Source organism: Rhineura floridana, chromosome 2, assembly GCF_030035675.1.
Source record: "Rhineura floridana isolate rRhiFlo1 chromosome 2, rRhiFlo1.hap2, whole genome shotgun sequence".
Classification (NCBI taxonomy): Eukaryota; Metazoa; Chordata; class Lepidosauria; order Squamata; family Rhineuridae; genus Rhineura; species Rhineura floridana.
Window position 1 is genome coordinate 77,713,494 of NC_084481.1, and position 22,291 is coordinate 77,735,784.

A 22,291-nucleotide genomic window follows, 5' to 3' on the forward strand; every position below is an offset into this window, starting at 1 on the left:
CAGCATGGCCACTGGATTGGGCTGATGTAGTTCAAAAAAGTAACTTTTCCAAGCTCTGTTTATTTGTAATAAAATCCCACTTTAGTGAGTGGGCTTTGCTCACAGGTAACTGTTCATAAAATTGCAGCCTTACAGTACAATCCTAAGCATGTTACTCATACAAGTGAATCCCACTGAGTTTAATGAGACTTACTTCCAGGCAAGCATGGACAGAATTGCAGCCTTAATGTCTTCATTTATATTTTAGGAGTTCCAGGGATGAGAGGACTTGCAGGTGCCCAGGGAGAGAAGGGTGAAACAGGTAACAAAATAAGATTTGTAGAAGCAAATGCTGACAAGCAGGTGAAGTTGCTTTGCCTCTTGCCCTTTATTGTTAATTATTTTTCTGTATTTTGATTTCAGGAATCGAGGGACCAAAGGGATCAAAAGGAGAGCAAGGACTGCCAGGTAATGTATCTTTCATTGGCTTGCTATATATATGCTGCTGACATCTATAGATAGATAGATAGATATAGATGTCAGCAGCATTCTACACAATTTTATATGTACAGGAAGATCTTCTTTACATCACTCCACTGTTACTTCCAGAGTAATTGAACCAGTATTATGGCAACAGTCTAGATCAGGGATAGCCAACATCCCTGTTGTTGGACTAAGTGTTGTTGGACTACAACTCCCATCAGTCCTAGCCAGTATGGCTAGTGGTCAGAGACAGTGGATGTTATAGCCCAGGTGTGAGGAACCTTTGGCCCTCCAGATGTTGCTGAACTACAACGCCCATCACCCCGGCCGTTGGCTTGCTAGGATAGATGGGAGCTGTAGTTCAGCAACATCTGGAGGGCCAAAGGTTCTCCGTCTCTGTTGTAGCCCAACATCATGTACTTGATCTTGATTTGCATTGGCTTCTCCCAACTTGGTGCCCTCCAGATATTTTGCACTGTAGTCCCCATCATCCCTGGTCATTTAGTCATGCTGGCTGGGGCTGAAGGGAGTTGTAGTACAAAACATCTGGAGGGCAACAGGTTGGGGGAAGGCTAATTTACACCAATCTATCCAGTTGCAGAATATGTCCCTCTTACTGCTTTCTCTTAAAGTAACACCACCACCCTATTTTGTTTATGTACATAAGAACCTTTTTGGATCAGACCAAAAGTCTACCTACCCCAGCATTCTGTTTCCAGCATTCTGACTGTAGCCAGTCAGATGTCCCTAGAAAGTTCACAGGCTAGGCAGGAAAGTGATAGATATCCCCAGTTGTTTGTCTTCACCTTTGATAATCAGAGGTGGTTATTATTGTCTCTGAACATATAAGTCCTCTTCAGCTTCCAGGCTTCATGGAAATTGCTAGATCTACCTTTCATGTGTAAATTCATCCAAATGTATGTAAGCTGAGAATGCCCATTTTTCAAGAATTCAGACCAAGCTAAAAGCCTGTAAGGCACATTTATAACCATCCAGCTAGCAGTTCTGCTCTGAGGGCGGATTCATGTTGAAAAAGCAACGACTCTGAAAATGAACAATGAAAATTTCAGATGACTAGACTAGCACATGATAACCCCAATGGCTATGTGATGATTAGGGATGGGTGAGAAATTCAATTTAGTTCACATTTCAAGCTGAATATATCAAATCTGCACTTCCACAACAATATGGGAAACGAAACACAGCAATCCTGTGAAATTTACACTTATTCAAATTTCACAACGCAGTACAGCAACCAAACCATGTTTCCAAAAAGGCAGTGTGCATAAAAAATGAATATATGCATGAACATAACATACAAACATGCATTATATGACAAAAATGGTTTGCAATAGTATGTACATTAGTCAAAACTGCCTACAAAAATGTGTTATTAGGAGAAATTCACACTAAGATGCTGGAGAATTTTCATGAGGATTTTTTCAAAAAAATCATAAATTGCAGCAGAAATGTGGAGTACTGAATTTAAGATTGGAAAAATGAGGAACTGAGATAACCAAAATTGACAGATCTTTCCATCCCTAGTGATGACCCAATAAAACACTAGCTTCTGACAATCAGTGGTCTGATCATGCCATAATAAGGTAATTGCAAGCAAGCCCATTTCATCAATCTACAGCATTCATGTGTCATGAAAAGAATTGGCATGTGATATAAGTTTCTGACAATGATATAACTTGTGACAGTTGCAAACATTGTGTAAAATACATGGCCAGAATTAACTTAAGTCTTGGAAGCACTTATAGCATACTAGTCCCCATAGCAGTTAGTGGGACTACTACTCTAGAAAAAGAATTATAGGGCTTCAGCTCTTGTGCTACTTTAAAGTGAGCCCATTAAAACAAATCAATCAGTCAGTCATAAAACAGAGTGTGTTTAAAATCCAGGTTTAATTGGACGTGATGGTGAAAAGGGATCTAAAGGGGATCTTGGGCCTGCTGGGCTAAAAGGTGAACCAGGAACAAAAGGGCAAATGGGAGACAGAGGACCTCAAGGTAAGACTCATGTCTATGATTTTCAGTAGCTCATATGCTAACCCATTTTTTAGTTAGTCTCTGAATTAAATTAAAGTGGAAAACCTTGTTCAAAATCCGCCAAGGATATTCATCATGCAGGCAGATAAGTGACTTAGAGTATGGTCAGCATCCTAATGCATGTTGAGGGGGAGGGCTTCACTAACCTCCTCTTATGGTTAGCTGGGTTGAGGGGCTGCTTGGCTTGGTGTTCTCTGGGCTTGTCATTATCCCACCTGCTGAATGCTGGGGTGGCTGGCACCTGTCAGGTCACACACCCATAGCTTCCTTTTATAGGAAGATGCTATTTGCCTCCCATCATGCTATCCTGGGTGCTGGAGTTGATCCCGGGAGCTTTGGTCCTTAGTAGGAGGCAGGTTTTTTTTACCTGCCTGTGCATATTTTACCTGCCTGTTAGCTTGACTGACACAATCTTCCTTTTTAAAGGGTTTTTTACCATTGTTTGCTGCCCTGGGCTCCGTTTGGGAGGATGAAGGGTGGGATATACATTTAATAATAGTCATAGTCATAATTTTGATAATTTTTATAAATACAGCCTTTTAACCAGTTCTTTCTTGTCAAGTCTTTATTCCGGGTGTGGAATAACCTCAGTAAACTCAGATATCAAGGAAGCATGACATACCCATCCACGCTTTACCAGTTTGTGTACTGAAGGTATGCCAACCAGATGGAACCAATGTGGGGATGCAAGTGAGCATTCCTCAGAGTTCCCTGGCCTTTGGCAAAAATTTGGTCCAAGACAATCAATGTGCAGCTTTTGCCATGGATGTCATACAGTCCTGTGTCCTTTTTAATTGTAACAAAAGCTGAAACAATTCAAACAGTACCACCCTATAGTTCAGATCTGTTCGGTATGGTCTACTGAGTAACTGAGCACAGGTCACAATGACTTCTTCATCTGTATCAGATGACTGAACCAATTTGTTGAAGGGAAGCTTTGTAGGGGCCCAGATCAGTTCTCCCTCCTGCACCAAGGACACTTGAAGACCCTCTTTATCTTCAGTAGTTGTGCAGAATAAGACATTTCAGCATGCACAGCTTTTCACATTCTGCATGGAGGCTTTCTTTGTTGCCCCTGGGATGAACCATAACTCCCCAGATTTCATTTTTAAACAGGAAGCTTCTAGCATTTCTAGAACCTGAGATATGAGGCAAAACATACAGACAACCAGGGCTGGCGCCAGAGGGTGGCCAGGTCAGGCCCTGGCCGAGGGCCCCTCCTTAGGGTGGATGGGTAGTGCTCCCTTCCGTGATCCATGGCAGCGTTGCCTCCTGACCCTGCCACAGATTATGAGATGGAGCTCCCAGGCACCCCCCCCCCTACTGCTGTGCAGGCCCGCGATGCCCGCCTGCAAGCCCCACCTACCTCTCCCTTGATGTAAATGCTGGTTGTGCTGTGGACGCAAGCCTGCCGTCAACCAAGATGGTGGCTGAGGTTTCGCTAAGGGGCTAATGCCCCTGCCGCCATCTTGGTTGATGGCAGGGATGCGTGCATGTAGCATGCATGCGTGCCATCAACCAAGATGGTGACTCAACCAAGATGGTGGTGGAGGCATAAGCCCCTTAGGGAACCCTCAGTCACCATCTTGGTTGATGGCAGGCATGCGTGCACAGCGTGGGCAGCATTCACCAAAGGAAAGGTAGGTAGGTGGAGTGTGCGTGTGTGCATGTGCTGGGGCCCGGGGCAGGCTGGGGGCAAAGTTTTCCCTCAATTGTCCCACAAGAAAGAAAATCTAAAGGTCAGGAACAAGATTAGAAGTAGGGATTTTCAAGGAGTTAACAAACACACTCTAAAGTAGTTATTTTCTCTTTGCCGTTCCCTAAACTTGTAGTATGGACAGGTTTGTTTTTTGGGTGGAATCTAAAACTGAGATCTCTAATACAACATCAAAGCCAAGCTCAGGAGCTCACTGTCATTACCAAAGTAATTCAGTTCATGAAGAATCAAAACACAGGCACAGACCACAGGTGAAAGGGGACTGTAGCTATAGGCACACTCAAGCTTTTGAGTCTGGTATTCCTGGGCAGCTCTCAAAAAAGGGTGAGACAGTTCAACAGATTAAACTTCATTCATGTAAGTTAACACACTCTTCGGATGGAGGAGGAGTGAGCGGGAAGGTCACTGCCTTTTCCTTCCTCCGGCCTGGCCCTCACACTATCTCCACAATTGAGGGGAGAGATTGGCTGGTGCCTCCCGCCCATGCACCTAGAAATGTGGTGTCCCACTTAACAAGGAAGGCTGGCTACAGGGCTGCCCCCACAGCAGCCATTTTATGTTATGCCATGCCCCCACGGTAACCATTTTGTGATGGATGTCGATGGTACTTAATCAAAATACAAAATGTGCCCACTGGTCCAAATGGATTGATGACCTTTGCCATATAACAAGCTTTATCTGTCCAAATTCCTTCTTCCACCGGAGTCCTTGCTTCTTGTAATCTGACTGAGAGAAGGAGAAAGGCAGAAACAGTGTAAAACACACACATATGCACACACTGAAAGGAGGGCCTTATGTTTCATGTTACTGACCATGCAAAACCTAAGTCCTACCTGTTCATAGCCCAGGGAGCCTTCTGCCTTGTCACTTCAGGCAGCACATCACTTAGATTAAGACAGCAAAATAAAGCTCCAGAGTTTCCTGAGTCCAACCCTCAGGGTTCCTGACAGTCAGGGCCGGACTTAGGATAAATAGCACATTGGGTGAGGAGTGCCTTTGGTGTCCCCACTCCCATGGTCAGCTTTGCAGGGCCACCCGGAAGGTTTATGGGGCTTGGTGTGTGATGTTGGGGCCCCTGCTGCTGCCCCTTACAAGGACTCATGCGTATGCATATGTGTACGAAGAATTGTTGGGTGCATTTTGTAGTTAGTACCCAAACAATCTGTAGAACCTGGGGGGGGGGGAAGATTACGGACGCTTGCTTTTTGTCACCCGATCTCACTGAAAACAGTAAATCAAAAAAACACAGCCACTGAGCTCAGCTTGGTGCCCCCCCCCAGCTGAGCACCCTGGATGACCGCCCAGCTCGCCCACTCCTAAGGCCAGCCCAGCTGACAGTCCCTGAGCAACAAAATAGTGACTTGGTCTCTTACAGAAGCTCTACAAACTAAAGCCATGTTAAATCAGTGAGTGGTCCCCTGCTTGTTCAAAATCTTGCGTGGTTGCAGGAGAAGGTATCAAGAGTTTTAATGTTCGTTTTAGCAACATTTTTACATTGTTGTACCCTGAGACTTTATGGTGAAAGGCCAGTAAGAAATCTAATGAATCATATACCTTGTAAGTTTTGAGTGTTTCTGTTGTACTTTGAAACATTATTTACATTCTTATGTCACTGTTAAACACCTTTCAAAATTAATTGTATGAATAAAAAAGGACAATTATGTTTCAAATATTTCATAACCCTGCCCTCTCCAGTCCTGTTTAGGGTGGCCACAGGCATCATCAAAAAAGGGGGGCAATAGAGATGACATAGATCTCCATAACATTGGCATAAGCTAACTTATATGGAAAATGGACTGCCTTCAAGTCGATCCCAACTTAGGGCGACCCTATGAATAGGGTTTTCATGGTAAGCGGTATTCAGAGGGGGTTTACCATTGCGTTCCTCTGAGGGTGAGAGGCAGTGACTGGCGCAAGGTCACCCAGTGAGCTTCATGGCTGTGGGGATTTGAACCCTGGTTTCCCAGGTCATAGTCCAACACCTTAACCACTACACCACACTGGCTCTCTAAGCTAACTTATATATATAGATGCAAATTTAGGAATGATTACTATAATTGAAACAGAAATGCAATGCATCTCACCATAGTGGCAAAGAAAGTGAGCAAGTGACCTGTGTGCCTGCTCAGTTTGCTCTGTATTGATGGGTAACTTCAAGACACCACCACATTTTAAAGCTTGAAATTGGTCTTGGGCAAGATAGGAGGTTGGGCCTTGACCTGGGAGACTAGGACTCAAATCCCCACTTGGCCATGAAGCTCACAGTCACTGCCTTGCACCCTAACCTACCTCAGAGGATAACATGGAGAGGGGGAGAACCATGTTTCTATGCCACCTTGAGCTCCTTGACGGAAAGCTTGAGCATAAATGCGAAAATAAATGAATGAAATAGAGGACTGTCCTTTGTAAAGTTGGATGCATGGCCACTCTAATTGTATTCTTATCACAAATACTTTGGCAAAAATATCAGATGATGATGCTTTCATTTCTGCACTGAAAACTCATATAAAAATATATGCATGTGATGTACAGAATTTCAGCTAAAAGCAACTTTACGCTGAAAGTAGTCTTCTCATGGTACGTACCAACACAGAACCAAAAACATAAGCCTTTTAGAATCTTCCTTTTACCTTTGATTCAAATTTATTTATTTATTTGTTACATTTATATTCCACCTTTCCTCCAAAGAGCTCAAGATGGTGTACATGCTTCGCCCTCTCCCCATTTTATCCTCACAACAACCCTATGAGGTAGGTTATGCAAAGAGACTCTGATGGACCAAGGTCACCCAGTGAGCTTCATGGCTGAGTGGAGATTTGAACCCTGGTCTCCCAGGTCCTAGTCTAAGGCTCTAACCAAATCTACTGTGTACTACTCTCATGGATGTAGATAATTGCAGGACCTTCTTTAAATTGTTGGCCTAAAACTACAGTCTATATTCACAGTGTGTCATTCTCATGAAAATTTGTCATGTCAGCATTTTGACCCCAGAATAAAAAAAATATGCAGATTCACCATCAGCACAAAGCCTGTGCCAACCGGCCACATAAACGACCAGTGAAATGGATATTAATCATATCAATATTATTATTACACATAAAATCAAACTAGGCATTACACAAAAGATTTAAAAAATGGACAAATCCCTGCCAGCAGACTAGGGATCGGGAAGAAATTTGATTTAATTCATATTTCAAGTCTAATTTATCAAATTCACATTTTCCAAAACAATATGAGAATCAAAACACAGCCATCCTTCGAAATTCACACTTATTCGCATTTTGCAATGCAGTTGGCCAGCCAAATAATGTTTACAAAAATGGATATGATAGGGGGAAGTGTGCACAAAAATGAATATCTGAATGAAAATAACGTACAAAAATGAATTGTATGATGAGAAATTGATTGTAAAAATGTGTACATTAGTCAAAACTGTCTATAAAATGTAATTATTAGGAGAAATTTGCACTGAAATGCTGAATAATTTTCATGTTTCTTGATTTTCATGATTTCATGAGGATTTTTTTTTTAAATCACAAATTGCTGCAGAAATGTGGACAACCAAATTTAAGATTAAAATAAGAAACAGAGAGAACTGAAATTGACAGATCTTTCTATCCCTACTGCAGATTTAGCATCTAAAATGAGTTCAGACTTGTTATACAGGTCTTCCAGGGCTCCAAGGAGCAACTGGTGAAAAGGGTGATATGGGCCCAAGAGGACTAGATGGTCTTCCAGGAGAGAAGGGTGAACGGGGAGAACGAGGCCTCCAAGGTGAGTGGAAAATATGAAACCTAAACCACATCTGACATGCTTAGGCTTGAGACTAGCCTTACAGCATACATTCAAAGCACATTCAAGGCACATTTAAAGTACATGACTTCCCTAAAGAATCATAGGATTTGTAGTTTGTTAAGGGTACAAGGAAGTTGTAGCTCTGTGAAGAAGAAACCACAGTTCCTAGGATTCTTTTCGGGAGGTCATGTACTTTAAATGTGTGTTGGGTGAGATTTAAATGTATGCTCCAGATATGCCATAAACCAGGCAAGCAAAGCCCATCAGTCCCTAAATCTTAATCCTTTCAGTGCTAGTCCCAGAAACTGTATGAGAAGCATGTAAGGGAAGAGTATAACCTGGGATTATCATGTCTGGCTTCTGACACTCTAAGAGTAAAAATAGACAGATATTCTAAGGCCTGGTTCGCAGGACGCAGTAAACCAAACTATGGCTTACCTGGACCTGGCAAATGTGAATATTTCTTCCTTCTGCATGTTTGTATGAATCTTCTTTGAGTCCAGTGATAGGCCTCATCTGCACTATATGGCTGCTTTAACACTGCACTTTATTCCATTATTCTGACAATTTCTTACCTGGTAATTTGCACATTATATTTGATCTTTCACACAATGTACAAACTAGTTCTGGAATTCTAGTGGAATATAATGCAACTTTAGCGCTAATTTCCATGATAAATAATACCAGAAATAATATATTTAGAAGGTTGGGAAGAACCCATAAAATTGCAAGTTTTTTGCTAGCCGCAGCCATTCACATGACAGGCATCTCAGCATGCAGTGTCTTTGCATCCTTTAGGCGTGCACGTTTTTGTCCTGATGAAATTGCACTAGTATTCCAGCATAGGACAGATCTTAGACCTTCTACACAGTGGGGAACTACATTGTGCTTGTGTATAATGGGTGAGGGACAAAACCAAGATATTCACTACAGCTGTGTGAAAGACAGTTGCGTGAAATGCCGGTGTATCGGCTGAAAAATCTACTGCTCCTTAACACAACAGGTACTGCAGTGTGAAAGGAATTTTAGAAATTGGGACAGAAGCGCTACCATTTTAAACTAATGCAATAAGCCCCATGTCTGAAGGCAGCCTATATTAAAGCAGTACTATACCACCTTAAATAGTCATGGCTTCCCCCAAATAATCCCAGGACCTGTAGTTTTTTAAGGATGCAGAGAGTTGTTGGGAAACCTTTATTCCCCTCACAGTGCTATATTTCTCAGAGTGGTTTGATAATCCCTCTTCCCAGGGAACTCTGGGAATTATAGTTCTGTGAGGGGAATAGGGGTCTCCTAACAACTCTCAGTGTCCTTTACAAACGACAGTTCACAGGATTCTTTGGAGGAAGGCACAACTGCCTAAAGTCATGGCATGATACTGCTTTAAATATATAATACAATTGGATATACTGTTTGTCACAGTATAAAGGCACATGTCAGCTGCTGCTTTCCTGTTTTTGTATTATATTGAAACTTCAGGTGGCTGTTTCTACTGTTTTTCCAGATTACTTACTATGACTTTATTTACTTTTTGTTACATTCTTCCACCTTAATCATCATTACCATGTATGCCTGGGGTCTCCAACATAGTGCTCATGGACACTCTGGTGCCCTCAGACACTCCACTTGGCACCCACCAAGGCCTTCTGCCCCTCCTATTTTTTTAAATGAGCTTTTGGGATGTTGTTTGGTTGGGAGGGTTGCCTGGTTTGCGGGGAGGGGTTCCTGGCTTTTTGTCTGTGTTTTATTTGTTTTGTGAGGGTCTGTAGGTGATTTGTTTTGAAGGATAGGTTCTGAGTCTCACCATTTTTTCTTCTTTGAAATGGGCGTTTTATGGTGACCATGACCAGATTTCCAAATGTGTTCCTGGCCACAGAAAGCTTGGGCCCCCCTGGTGCATTCCATTCTATTTGGATGTCCTAATCTATATGCTTGCTCCTTTCTGTATCCCACCCCTAATTCTACCACTATTATCTCCTTCATATAGGCTAACTATAAGCATAATTTTAAAAAGTGGACTCTATTATACGGAAGCATAATTTCTATATACTGTAATTTGTCATTCCTACTCTCATGTTTCTTCATGTTCTATTAGCCATTTTTAACTAACTGCAAGACACTAAGACAAGCATCACTATACAGTAGCAACATATTTATGCTCTATTTCAGGTTTGGATGGTCCCCAAGGATTTATTGGATTACCAGGTACATTATGATGGAAAAAATACAATTTCACATATGCACACCCGTCTTACTTGTTTATGTGTTTCTTTTAAGGGTTGATTTAGGCTGCAACTGTATACACACTTATCTGGGAGAGAGTACCTTACTTCTGAGTAGATATGCATAGGATTGCACAGTTAATAGGAATTTCACCACTTGTAACCTGGCATATGTCTCTATCTTATGGATGTTTACTGAAAAGTAAGTATCACACTGTGTTCAGTGGGGCTTACCCATAAGTAAAAGTAAGGATTGCAATTCTATAAACACATATTAGGAACTAAGACCCATTGATCTCAGTGGAACTTATTTCTGAACGAACATGCTTAGGATTTTAGTAGTAATTGCTGCAGATTTTATCAGCTTGGACTTACTTAACTTCTAAGAATGGTTAACAAGGACAAATCTTCATTGAAATGGTTAAGTTCTAGCGGGGGGGGGGTCCTAAGGAAAACTGCAATACAGCTAGCTTATCTTGTGCAATACTGCTAGGTTGGGTGTTCTTGTTTGATGGATTTGCGGGCAAGTAGTTCAGGACTTCTTTTTTGGTAACACTTCAACAACAAAAAGTAAATGCTGATCAGCTGTCATTGCCTGATTAACAGATGCTTCTACAATCGTTAAAAGGCTTTTGTTTTCCCCAAGCTGATCAATGAGTTCTGCTTCAACTTAATTGTAAAAATGAATTCTGAATCTCTCAGGCCTTACCCATTCTAACAACTGCTCTGCTACTTCATAGATTTGTAGCTTAAATTCGTTGCTATTTACATAAGTGAAAATGATAACAAATCAACTGAACACTGGTGTGAAATGACTGAAGATGAACTAAAGCACCAGCATTTAAGAGAGATGTGTCTATGGCAGAACAATTGCCATGTGATGGTGGAGAAATTTAATTCAGTTTTCATTTAACACCGAATCTATTGAATTCTCACTTACTGAAACAATATGAGAACTGATACATAGCCATCCTTTGAAATTTGCACTTCTCTGAATTTCACAGTGCAGTTCTCCAACCAATCAATGTTTGTAAAAATGCATATATTAGGGGAAAGTGTGCATAAAAATGAATATATATATATATATATATATATATATATATGGCAAACATGTGTACATTAGTTAAAACTGCACAGAAAAATGTGTTTATTAGCAGAAATTCACCCTAAAATCCTGAAGAACTTCCATGAGGATGTTTTTAAAAACACACTAATTCCGGCAGAAATGTAGAGGATTGAATTTCAGATTGGAAAAATGAGAAACGGAGAAAACCAAAATGGACAGATCTTTCCATCTGCACTCTAGTGGTGTTTTGTCCTACACTTTTAAAAAGATGAGGAACATACAAAGCTGTCTTACAGTGTACCAGACCCATTGGTTTATCTAGCTCAGCATTATCTTCAGTGACTGGCAGCAGCTCTTAGGGTTTCAGAAAGGGGACATTCCCAGCCCTACCTAGAGATACTGGGGATTGAACTTGGGACTTCCTGCATTCAAGGCAGATGCTTGGCCACTGACCTGGAATCCTCCACCTTCTAAGCCTTCCCTCATTCACCAAATATGACAAGCCCTTCACTGCTTTGTTGCAATTCCTGTATCATTCTGACTATGATCAACATTCTTTGGTTCACTTACAAGGTGTCGCTGGTATGATTGGACCACCAGGAAATCCTGGTCCAAAAGGCCCAAAAGGGGACAAAGGACAGAAAGGAGAAGCAAGTAACCTTGCAGGTACATAAATAGACATGTGTTTCTTAATCTGCTGAAATATTGCTTTCCAAGGGGTTTCTGACATGTACTTCCTTTTTCATCTTTCAGGGTTACCAGGAGTAAAAGGCGATCAAGGGGAAAAGGGTTACACAGGAGATCCAGGTAAAAATGGAAATGTATAAGCTCAGTGTGTGAGCAAAACACATCTTATTCAGAGAGATGTGAGATACCATAAGCCAAGGATAATGGCTGCATTTCCAGATCGACATGTGAGCAGCCAACTCATGGAAATCCTTTGCACCAATACTTAATCAAGTATATGGTACCCTTACTAGTTATTATAGAATCATAGACTAATGAGTCCTGGCAGACTCTGGATTGTTACTGTTGCTTTAGTTTAGGCAAATGCTTCCAAAGAGCCCTCATCTACATGGCTGATACCCTGTTCTCATCAATGCATTGTGTGAAACAGTGATGTAAGGCAACCCAGTATGCATAAATCCCTCTTTGTGGCTGTCACTGTTGCAGGGATGGGTAACTGGGGTTGGCCCGAGAACCTTGTTGCCTCCAGGAGCAGCCAGCGTGATAGACAGGGCAGGGACAGGGCAGGGCAGCAGTGAGGTCAGGACTGCACAGGCACACCAGCAGGAGTGCCAGATTGGCTCTGCTGATGTGCCTGCACAACCCTGACCTCCCCTGTCACCCTGCAACATCCAGATAAGTGATAGTGATCTTGCTATCCGGGGGGGCAGTTCTGCCCCACTGCCCCACCATGCTGGCAGCTACTGATTGCCTCGTGGAAACTCCTCCAGGGGCCACATGTCCAACCAGGGGTCACATGCACAAACTGGGTATGAGATCGTATGTATGGTCTTCTTCCTTTAGCCATGCCCAAATACCACACACTAGGGACAGGCGAGAAATTAGATTCAATTCACATTTAAGCCGAATATGTCAAATTTGCACTTACTGAAACACAGCCATCCCTTGAAATTTGCACTTATGAAAATTTTGCAATGCAGTTCAGCAACCAAACAACATTAGCAAAAATGCATATCTTAGGGGAAAGTGTGCACAAAAATGAATATATCAGTGAAAATAACATAAAAATGCATTATGATGAGAATTTGCTTGCAAAAATGTGTACATTAGTCAAAACTGCCTACGGAAATGTGTTTATTAGGAGAAATTTGCACGAAAATGCTGGAGAATTTTCATGAGGGTTTTTTTTTAAATCACAAATTGCTGCAGAAATGTGGAGAACTGAATTTAAGGCTGGAAAAATGAGAAATTGAGAGAACTGAAATGGACAGACCTGTCTATTCCTATCACACACACATGAACCACAAACTCATGCATATACATAGCACACACATGCAAGAGTTTTTTGAAGCCTAAACAGTATGGGTGAAGGGGTTGCATCTGGGTATGAAAGGGTTCCTTCCCCAGCTGCAACCTCCCCCCCCCTTAGGCTTGAAAATCTCCTTCTAGTGACCCCAACAGGATGGGGTTTTGTAGCCTGGACATGACACTGGGAGAAGAAGAGGCAAGGAAGGGAGGTTTCAACGGGCTGCCTCTGACCCACAGGGTAATGATTCCCCATTGCTGCACTATTGGGTGATTGGCCTGGTAGATTATTAATAAAGGGCCCACTATAAAGACTGGGGAAAGGGAAACATTTTGGGGAAGGCTTTGGCAGCTGTGGCGGCAATGTAGCAAGGGAAAAGAGTTGTGTTCTAGTGTTCTAGAGTGTTTCACTAAAGCACTCCTCTTCTTCAACTAGTCAAGATGGTCATACAGGTACTATGACAGTTGCTGCCTGGGGACAAATTTTCTGCCATGGTTTCTAAGTGTTTTACAGATGTGTCACACCAATAGAAAAAAATGTTTTCAGTCTGTTAATCCTCCAACATTATTTCTCCACTTTCTTTAAAACGGGAAGGGTTGTGGGCTGAATCTAGCCCCAAAACCATTGTATCTGATCTCTGGCAGCCCAGCTAAAATGTAATCATGTTCAAGATATAGTCAGAATTTCCACTCATGGAAAAATTACCCAGTAATCTGCTAGTGGATCTACTTCCTGCATGCACTGGAATATTGGATACTAAGCAAACGTTTGAAATTTCCTCTGATGCCAGATTTGCCTCATTTTTAAAATATACCCTTTCCCCCATTCTTTTAGGCTTACTCGGAAGTAAAGGGACAAAGGGAGATCAGGGTATGACAGGTAAAATACTTGCTGGAGTTGCTAAATGAAAATGATGACTCTGTAGAATCAAAGCTTTATACTCACCTTGGTGTCTTCAGCACTAGTGTTCCCCAGGGCAGTTTACAGTTAAAATGAAATGTAAAAATACAGTACAATGTAGTGTTGAAATGCAGCAAAGCTAAAACAGCAACATAGTCCAGCATATACAAATTGCAAGAGGACAAAGCAAAAAACAGCACCCAACTGCTTAAAAGGTGGGGGATTGGGGACTTTCACCTGGCATAGCACCCTCAGCTGGAGATCAACCTCTTCCAACCTCTGCTCATCCCAGCTGATCTTGGGGCTGAATTCCTCCTAAATCTGGATCCAACCTTACAGGGCAATACTATGCATATTGACTCAGAAGTAAACATTTTCTTTATTTTATACGCTATACTGGTTAATTTTCATACTGTTTTTTATAGAACTGCCATGCCGTGGCTGCTGATTATATTGTTGTATTATGTGATTGCATTGGAATGTTTATTATTGACAGTTAGGTTTTACTGTGTTTTATGATGACTTTATAATATAATCAAATTGAGTGATTTGTTGGATTATCACATTACATTTTGAAATGATTTAGCAGCACTCGATTGTCATGATGTATAGGTTTACATTTTTGTTCTTCTGTTGTGAGCTGCTTTGAGCATTTTTATAAGGAAAAGTGATATATATATGTAAATAAGTAAATCCCATTCGGTTCAATGGGGGATTGCTCTCTTCATAACAAGGGTGTTTAGGATGCCAACCCTTAATGTTTATTTTTCTGAAGCAGGCAGAGGAAAGGCAGGATCCATTGGGCTGTTGTACAGAATCCTTTAATAGCTTACATAGCTGTATGTCTTCTGAAATTTGCTGTTGTCTTGTCTGTGCGAAATTGACACACTCATCTCTTACTTAGGCAGCAGAGGCATGCCTGGAGAAGAAGGAAGTAAGGGAAGTGCAGGGTCTCCTGGGCAGAAAGGCGAGCCAGGAAGTAAAGGAGACAAAGGCTCACAGGGAAATCAAGGTAAAAAAGGAGGGAAAGAAATGTCTTGCAGGCTTCTGACTGATTCCCTACTATTCTATGGCATGCTTTCTATCAGCACCAGTACACTAGCATTTTATTTTCTAAACAACTTATTTTTTTAAATAGTTGGGTTATATAGCTAGCTGTCAAACTCAGAGTAAACCCACTGAAATCAATGGACTTAAGTTAGTCATGATTTTCAGTAGGTCTATGCTCTGAATTTGACTTATTCAAATACATCCCTTAGTAAAGAACGATAAGGAGATTGCAGAGAAGCTAAATGAATTCTTTGCATCTGTCTTCACAGTGGAAGATATAGGGCAGATCCCTGAACCTGAACTAACATTTGCAGGAAGGGATTCTGAGGAACTGAGACAAATAGTGGTAACGAGAGAGGAAGTTCTAGGCTTAATGGACAATATAAAAACTGACAAATCACCCGGCCCAGATGGCATCCACCCGAGAGTTCTCAAAGAACTCAAATGTGAAATTGCTGATCTGCTAACTAAAATATGTAACTTGTCCCCCGGGTCCTCCTCCGTGCCTGAGGACTGGAAAGTGGCAAATGTAACACCAATATTCAAAAAGGGACCCAGAGGGGATCCCGGAAATTACAGGCCAGTTAGCTTAACTTCTGTCCCTGGAAAACTGGTAGAAAGTATTATTAAAGCTAGATTAACTAAGCACATAGAAGAACAAGCCTTGCTGAGGCAGAGCCAGCATGGCTTCTGCAGGGGAAAGTCCTGTCTCAGTAACCTATTAGAATTCTTTGAGAGTGTCAACAAGCATATAGATAGAGGTGATCCAGTGGACATAGTGTACTTAGACTTTCAAAAAGCTTTTGACAAGGTACCTCACCAAAGGCTTCTAAGGAAGCTTAGCAGTCATGGAATAAGAGGAGAGGTCCTCTTGTGGATAAGGAATTGGTTAAGAAGCAGAAAGCAGAGAGTAGGAATAAACGGACAGTTCTCCCAATGGAGGGCTGTAGAAAGTGGAGTCCCTCAAGGATCGGTATTGGGACCTGTACTTTTCAACTTGTTCATTAATGACCTAGAATTAGTGAAGTGGCCAAGTTTGCTGACGACACTAAATTGTTTAGGGTTATTAAAACAAAAAGAGATTGCGAAGAGCTCCAAAAAGACCTCTCCAAACTGAGTGAATGGGCGGAAAAATGGCAAATGCAATTCAATATAAACAAGTGTAAAATTATGCATATTGGAGCAAAAAATCTGAATTTCACATATACGCTCATGGGGTCTGAACTAGCGGTGACCGACCAGGAGAGAGACCTCGGGGTTGTAGTGGACAGCACGATGAAAATGTCGACCCAGTGTGCGGCAGCTGTGAAAAAGGCAAATTCCATGCTAGCGATAATTAGGAAAGGTATTGAAAATAAAACAGCCGATATCATAATGCCGTTGTATAAATCTATGGTGCGGCCGCATTTGGAATACTGTGTACAGTTCTGGTCGCCTCATCTCAAAAAGGATATTCTAGAGTTGGAAAAGGTTCAGAAGAGGGCAACCAGAATGATCAAGGGGATGGAGCGACTCCCTTATGAGGAAAGGTTGCAGCATTTGGGGCTTTTTAGTTTAGAGAAAAGGCAGGTCAGAGGAGACATGATAGAAGTGTATAAAATTATGCATGGCATTGAGAAAGTAGATAGAGAAAAGTTCTTCTCCCTCTCTCATAATACTAGAACTCGTGGACATTCAAAGAAGCTGAATGTTGGAAGATTCAGGACAGACAAAAGGAAGTACTTCTTTACTCAGCGCATAGTTAAACTATGGAATTTGCTCCCACAAGACGCAGTAATGGCCACCAGCTTGGATGGCTTTAAAAGAAGATTAGACAAATTCATGGAGGACAGGGCTATCAATGGCTACTAGCCGTGATGGCTGTGCTCTGCCACCCTAGTCAGAGGCAGCATGCTTTTGAAAACCAGTTGCCGGAAGCCTCAGGAGGGGAGAGTGTTCTTGCACTCGGGTCCTGCTTGCGGGCTTCCCCCAGGCACCTGGTTGGCCACTGTGAGAACAGGATGCTGGACTAGATGGGCCACTGGCCTGATCCAGCAGGCTCTTCTTATGTTCTTATGTTCTTAGTATAGATTAGGATTCAAAATCATCAGTGTAATTCTGAAAATTCTGCTGAAAATAGCAAAATGGGATTGGCTTGCGGTCCAGCTTGGTGAGTCACGAGGTGTGTGAGCATGATCTGGAAAAACATGCTTTCCTAGTAGCATAAAATGTGACCCTCAACTCAAAGTGTTTCATGATCTGAAAACAGATTTGTTCATATTATGGAATTATCTTCTGATAGATAAAAATGCTTCTCCTCATGCAACCCAGCTATGCTAGTGTTTTCTTTCTTTCTTTCTTTCTTTCTTTCTTTCTTTCTTTCTTTCTTTCTTTCTTTCTTTCTTTCTTTCTTTCTTTCTTTCTTTCTTTCTTTCTTTCTTTCTTTCTTCAGGAAGTGATTTGCAGTAATTTTTATGAAAAACTGTAACTACCAGGCACTTTTCAGCAGAGCAAGTTTTGATCCACTTTGCAACCAATTTATGAAAAAGTATAATTAACAGTACTTGCTGCAAAAAAAGAAGGCACAACCCTATAGCTAAGTTGCATCTGCAGAACGTTAATGGTAGAGATTAGATCTAAACTAAAGTTTTTCCGGTTCGTAGTTCAGCCTATTAGCCATTGAACTAAACCAGTTAGCTCCAAACCACACTTTGAGAGCAGGGATGTACCATATTTAGCTCAGAAAAATGACAAGAAATTTGCACATCAGAAGGCAGGAGGAGGGAGAGGAAGGGAATGTGCATGACCACTGGGGTTGGGGTAGGGGGCTCACCATCTCCTAAATATAGTTAGGAGGCTAGGCAGCTTTACAGCCAGGGCCAGCCGCAGGCATGCCAGGGCCCTTGGGCACCAGCATGCTGTGGGCCCTGGGACCTGCACATATGCAAACCCCACCTACCTACCTAGCGGGCAGGAGGACAGAGGAGCAGGAGGTCGGGGGAGGGTGGTGGGCAGGTGAGCGAGACAGCGGGTGAGCAAGTGGGCGGAGGGAAGGCCAACAAGCAAGCAGGTGGGGGGAGGGTGAGAGAGTGGGCGAGCGGGTGGGAGAGGGTGAGAGAGCGGGCGGGGGAAGGCCAATGAGCAAGTGAACAGGCAGGAGGAAGGCCAAGCGAGCTAGTGGGCAGGCAGGAGCGTGGGTGCAGGGTGAGTGGGTAGGGGGAGTGAGCAAGTGGGCAAGCGAGTGGGTGGAGGGTGAGCAGGCAGGGGAAGGGTGAGCAGAAGGGGGGTAAATGAGCGAGAGAGCAGGTGGGTGAGCTGGCAGGGGGAGGGCAAGCAGGTGGGGGTGAGTGGGGGAGGGCAGGGGCAAGCGATCAAGGGCAGGGGGCAGGTGAGTGAGCAGGTGGAAGAGGTGAGTGGGTGAATGAGCGGGTGGGGGAGGGTGAGTGAGCGGGTGGACAGGCAGGGGGTGGGGGGCAGGCAAGCCAGCAAGCGGGCAGGGGGGGCAGGCAAGCGAGCGGGCAGGTGGAGCAAGCAGGCAGGTGGATGGTGGATGAGTGAGCTGGTGCGTGTGGGCCAGCAAGTGGGCGTGCAGCTCCTCCCCTGCAATCCGAGGCAGGGACCCTGCCACAAAGGGGAGTGCTACTCCCCCACCCTAACAAGGGACCCTCGGCCAGGGCCCCACCTGGCCACCCTTTGACGCTGGCCCTGTTTACAGCTACACTGGGCCAAAAAGGAAACACTGGTCTCTTTGCCCTAAAGAATTGTCATTTAAAATCTGTCTAAATGTTTCATCAAACATTTGTTCTTTTTTGTGTTAAATCAGGACTCTCAGGACCTAAAGGTGAAAAGGAAGCTTCAGGTAATTATGTATATTTTCCCTACAAATATATAGGTAAGTACATAAAATCATCCCAGTCCAAAGTTTCGTGGAGCTTCATTGCATATATGGAGTCCCATATGAGCTGAGGCTTCTCTGTTTTGTTCATTGACAGGTAGGAATAACACCAAAGACACAACAATAATAATAATAATAATAAAATTTTATTTAGCAGACGCCCATCTGTCTGACTGAACGGACACTCTGGGCGACTTACAATATAAAATACAATATAAAATACAGTCTACTCATATACATAATCATCACATTATTAATATCATAACATCTCATCTGAAGACCATCTTACATTAATACAGTGTAAAACCTAACCCACCCCAGAGATCCCATAGGCCTGCCTGAAGAGCCAGGTCTTCAAGGCTCGGCGAAAAGTCAGCAGGGAGGGGGCATGCCGAAGGTCAAAGGGAAGTAAGTTCCAGAGGGTGGGGGCCACGATCGAAAAGGCCCTCTCCCTGGTCCGCACCAACCTAGCTGTCTTAGTCAGTGGGACCGAGAGAAGGTCCTGTGAGGCTGATCTTGTTTGGCGGCATATTTGGTGATACTGGAGGCGCTCCTTCAGATAAACTGGTCCGGAACCATATAGAGTTTTAAAGGTTAAAACCAACACCTTGAATTGGGCCCGGTATACAACTGGTAACCAGTGTAATTCAGTCAACACTGGGGTGATATGATCACGGCGGCGGGTCTGCTTTATTAAGCGTGCCGCCGCGTTTTGTACCAGCTGGAGTTTCCGGACCGTCTTCAAGGGTAACCCCACGCAGAGCACATTACAGTAGTCTAATCGAGAGGAGATCAGGGCATGTATCACTCGTGGGAGCAGATGTATGGGAAGATAGGGTCGCAGCCTCTGTACTAGATGAAGTTGGTACCAAGCTGCCCGGCTCACTGCAGAAACCTGAGCCTCCATAGACAGCTGGGAGTCCAAAATGACCCCGAGACTGCGGACCTGGTCCTTCAGGGGCAAACTCACCCCATTAAGTATCAGGTCAAAATCACCCAACCTTCCCTTGTCCCCCACTAGTAATACCTCAGTCTTATCGGGGTTCAGCTTCAGCCTGTTCTCTCCCATCCATCCACTTACGGACTCCAGGCACTTGGACAAGGTATCCACAGCCAACTCTGGTGAAGATTTAAATGAGAGATAGAGCTGCGTGTCATCCGCATATTGGTGACACTGCAGCCCAAAACTCCTGATGATGGCTCCCAGCGGTTTCATATAAATGTTAAATAGCATGGGAGAGAGGATAGAACCCTGTGGCACACCACAGTTGAGGGGTCAAGGGTCTGAAACCTCATCCCCCAACACTACCCGTTGATATCTACCAGAGAGATAGGAACGGAACCACTGTAAAACAGTGCCTCCAATTCCCAGTCCCTCCAGGCGACTCAACAGGATACCGTGGTCGACGGTATCGAAAGCCGCTGAGAAGTCCAGGAGGACGAGGAAGGTATGTTCTCCCCTATCCAACGCCCTCCTCATATCATCCACCAGAGCGACCAAGGCTGTTTCAGTTCCGTGTCCAGTCCTGAAGCCCGACTGGAAAGGATCTAAATAATCTGCTTCCTCCAAGTGTGTCTGTAGCTGCTTTGCCACCACACGCTCAATTACCTTGCCCAAGAATGGTAAATTGGAGACTGGGCGAAAGTTGTTTAAATCTTGGGGATCCAAGGAGGGCTTTTTCAAAATAGGTCTTATCACTGCCTCCTTGAGGGGCAATGGCATTACACCCTCCTCCAAGGATGCATTTACCATTGCCTTGATCCCATTGCCCAGTCTCTCTTTACAGCTCATAACGAGCCATGAAGGGCAAGGATCAAGTAAGCAAGTGGCTGGTTTTACAGTAGAGAGCACCTTGTCCACTTCATCAGAGAGAAGAGGCTGAAACCGATCCCAGCAGACCGGATTGCAACTGGCCGCCTCTGGACCCCTACTTGTAACCATGACATACGGAATCTTGTCCTTTAGGTGCTCGATTTTATCGGCAAAGTGTTTAACAAATGTGTCACAGGAGGCTTTTGCTTGTTCCATAGGTTCCTGCGCTACTGGACCGACCAGGCTTCAGACCACTTGGAACAACCTCCTGGGACAGCACTCTGCCGACGCAATAGAGGCAGCAAAGAATTGCCTCTTTGCTGCCTTTGTTGCCCGCTGGTAGGCCACTATTGCCGCTCTAACCAGTGTCCGATCACCTTCAGTGCACGATTTCCGCCATCGGCGCTCTAGTCATCTCACTTCCTGCCTCAGACTGCGTAACCGTGGTGTATACCAGGGTGCAGTCTGAGTTCTATTCAGGAGAAGAGGACGTTTCGGTGCCACCCGGTCTATTGCCCTAGTGATCTCCCTATTCCACTCCCTCACCAGGGCTTCGACCGGGTGGCCTTCAGTTAGCTCCAGATCACCCAGCGCATTTAGGAATCCAATAGGCTCCATCATGCGTCTGGGGCGGACCATCCTAATAGGTCCTTGTCCCCTGCGGAGGGTGTGCGGCACAGAGAGATCCAATTTCACCAGGTAGTGAAAGATTTATGTATAGAGCAGTCTCTGATTGTGAAACAAATGGGGCAGCTTTTCCTTGTGTAAGGATTCATAGACACACTGGATCACTTTCAGGCACACCAGACATTGGGGTTGAGGCAACAGTAATAAATAATACAGTTATTTTCCTAATAAATACATACATACATATTATCCTTTTGCTACGTTTATCTCATGATTAGTCTCCAAGCTCCATGTAAGTGTTGTGTGTCCTTGTGTTACTCTACGACTTTGCTGCTTAAACTCCTTGATTGGCTTTTACCACTCAGGAGCAGCTTCCCTCAAACCACAGTTAGAATTGACCTAGACATTTCAAACATAAGCACATAAGAAGAGCCCTGCTGGATCAGGCCAGTGGCCCATCCAGCATCCTATTCTCACAGTGGCCAACCAGATGCCCATGAGAAGCCCACAAGCATCCTACTGGGAGGAAGGACGGGATATAAATTTAATAAATAAATAAATAAGCCGGACCTGAGTGCAACTGCACTCTCCCCTCCTTTGGTTTCCAGCAACTGGTATTTAAAAGCATGTTGCCTCTGTCAGTGGCAGTAGAAGCAGGTTTGGCTTATTTTTCAGAACGTAAAGTTGGTGGGGGCAAAGTCAAAAACCGGTATAACAC

The 22,291-nt window shown here is 43.6% G+C and overlaps 1 protein-coding gene across 1 annotated transcript in view; it reads left to right on the top strand.

Moving 5' to 3' along the window:
- The window catches only part of MARCO (macrophage receptor with collagenous structure), a 54,041-nt gene that overhangs the window by 28,819 nt on the left and 2,931 nt on the right, over positions 1-22,291 (top strand). Inside the window, 10 exon segments of the mRNA XM_061612707.1 lie at positions 248-301; positions 403-447; positions 2,370-2,477; positions 7,900-8,007; positions 10,198-10,233; positions 11,890-11,982; positions 12,070-12,123; positions 14,144-14,188; positions 15,114-15,221; positions 19,062-19,097. Coding sequence (XP_061468691.1) covers positions 248-301; positions 403-447; positions 2,370-2,477; positions 7,900-8,007; positions 10,198-10,233; positions 11,890-11,982; positions 12,070-12,123; positions 14,144-14,188; positions 15,114-15,221; positions 19,062-19,097 — 687 coding nt within the window.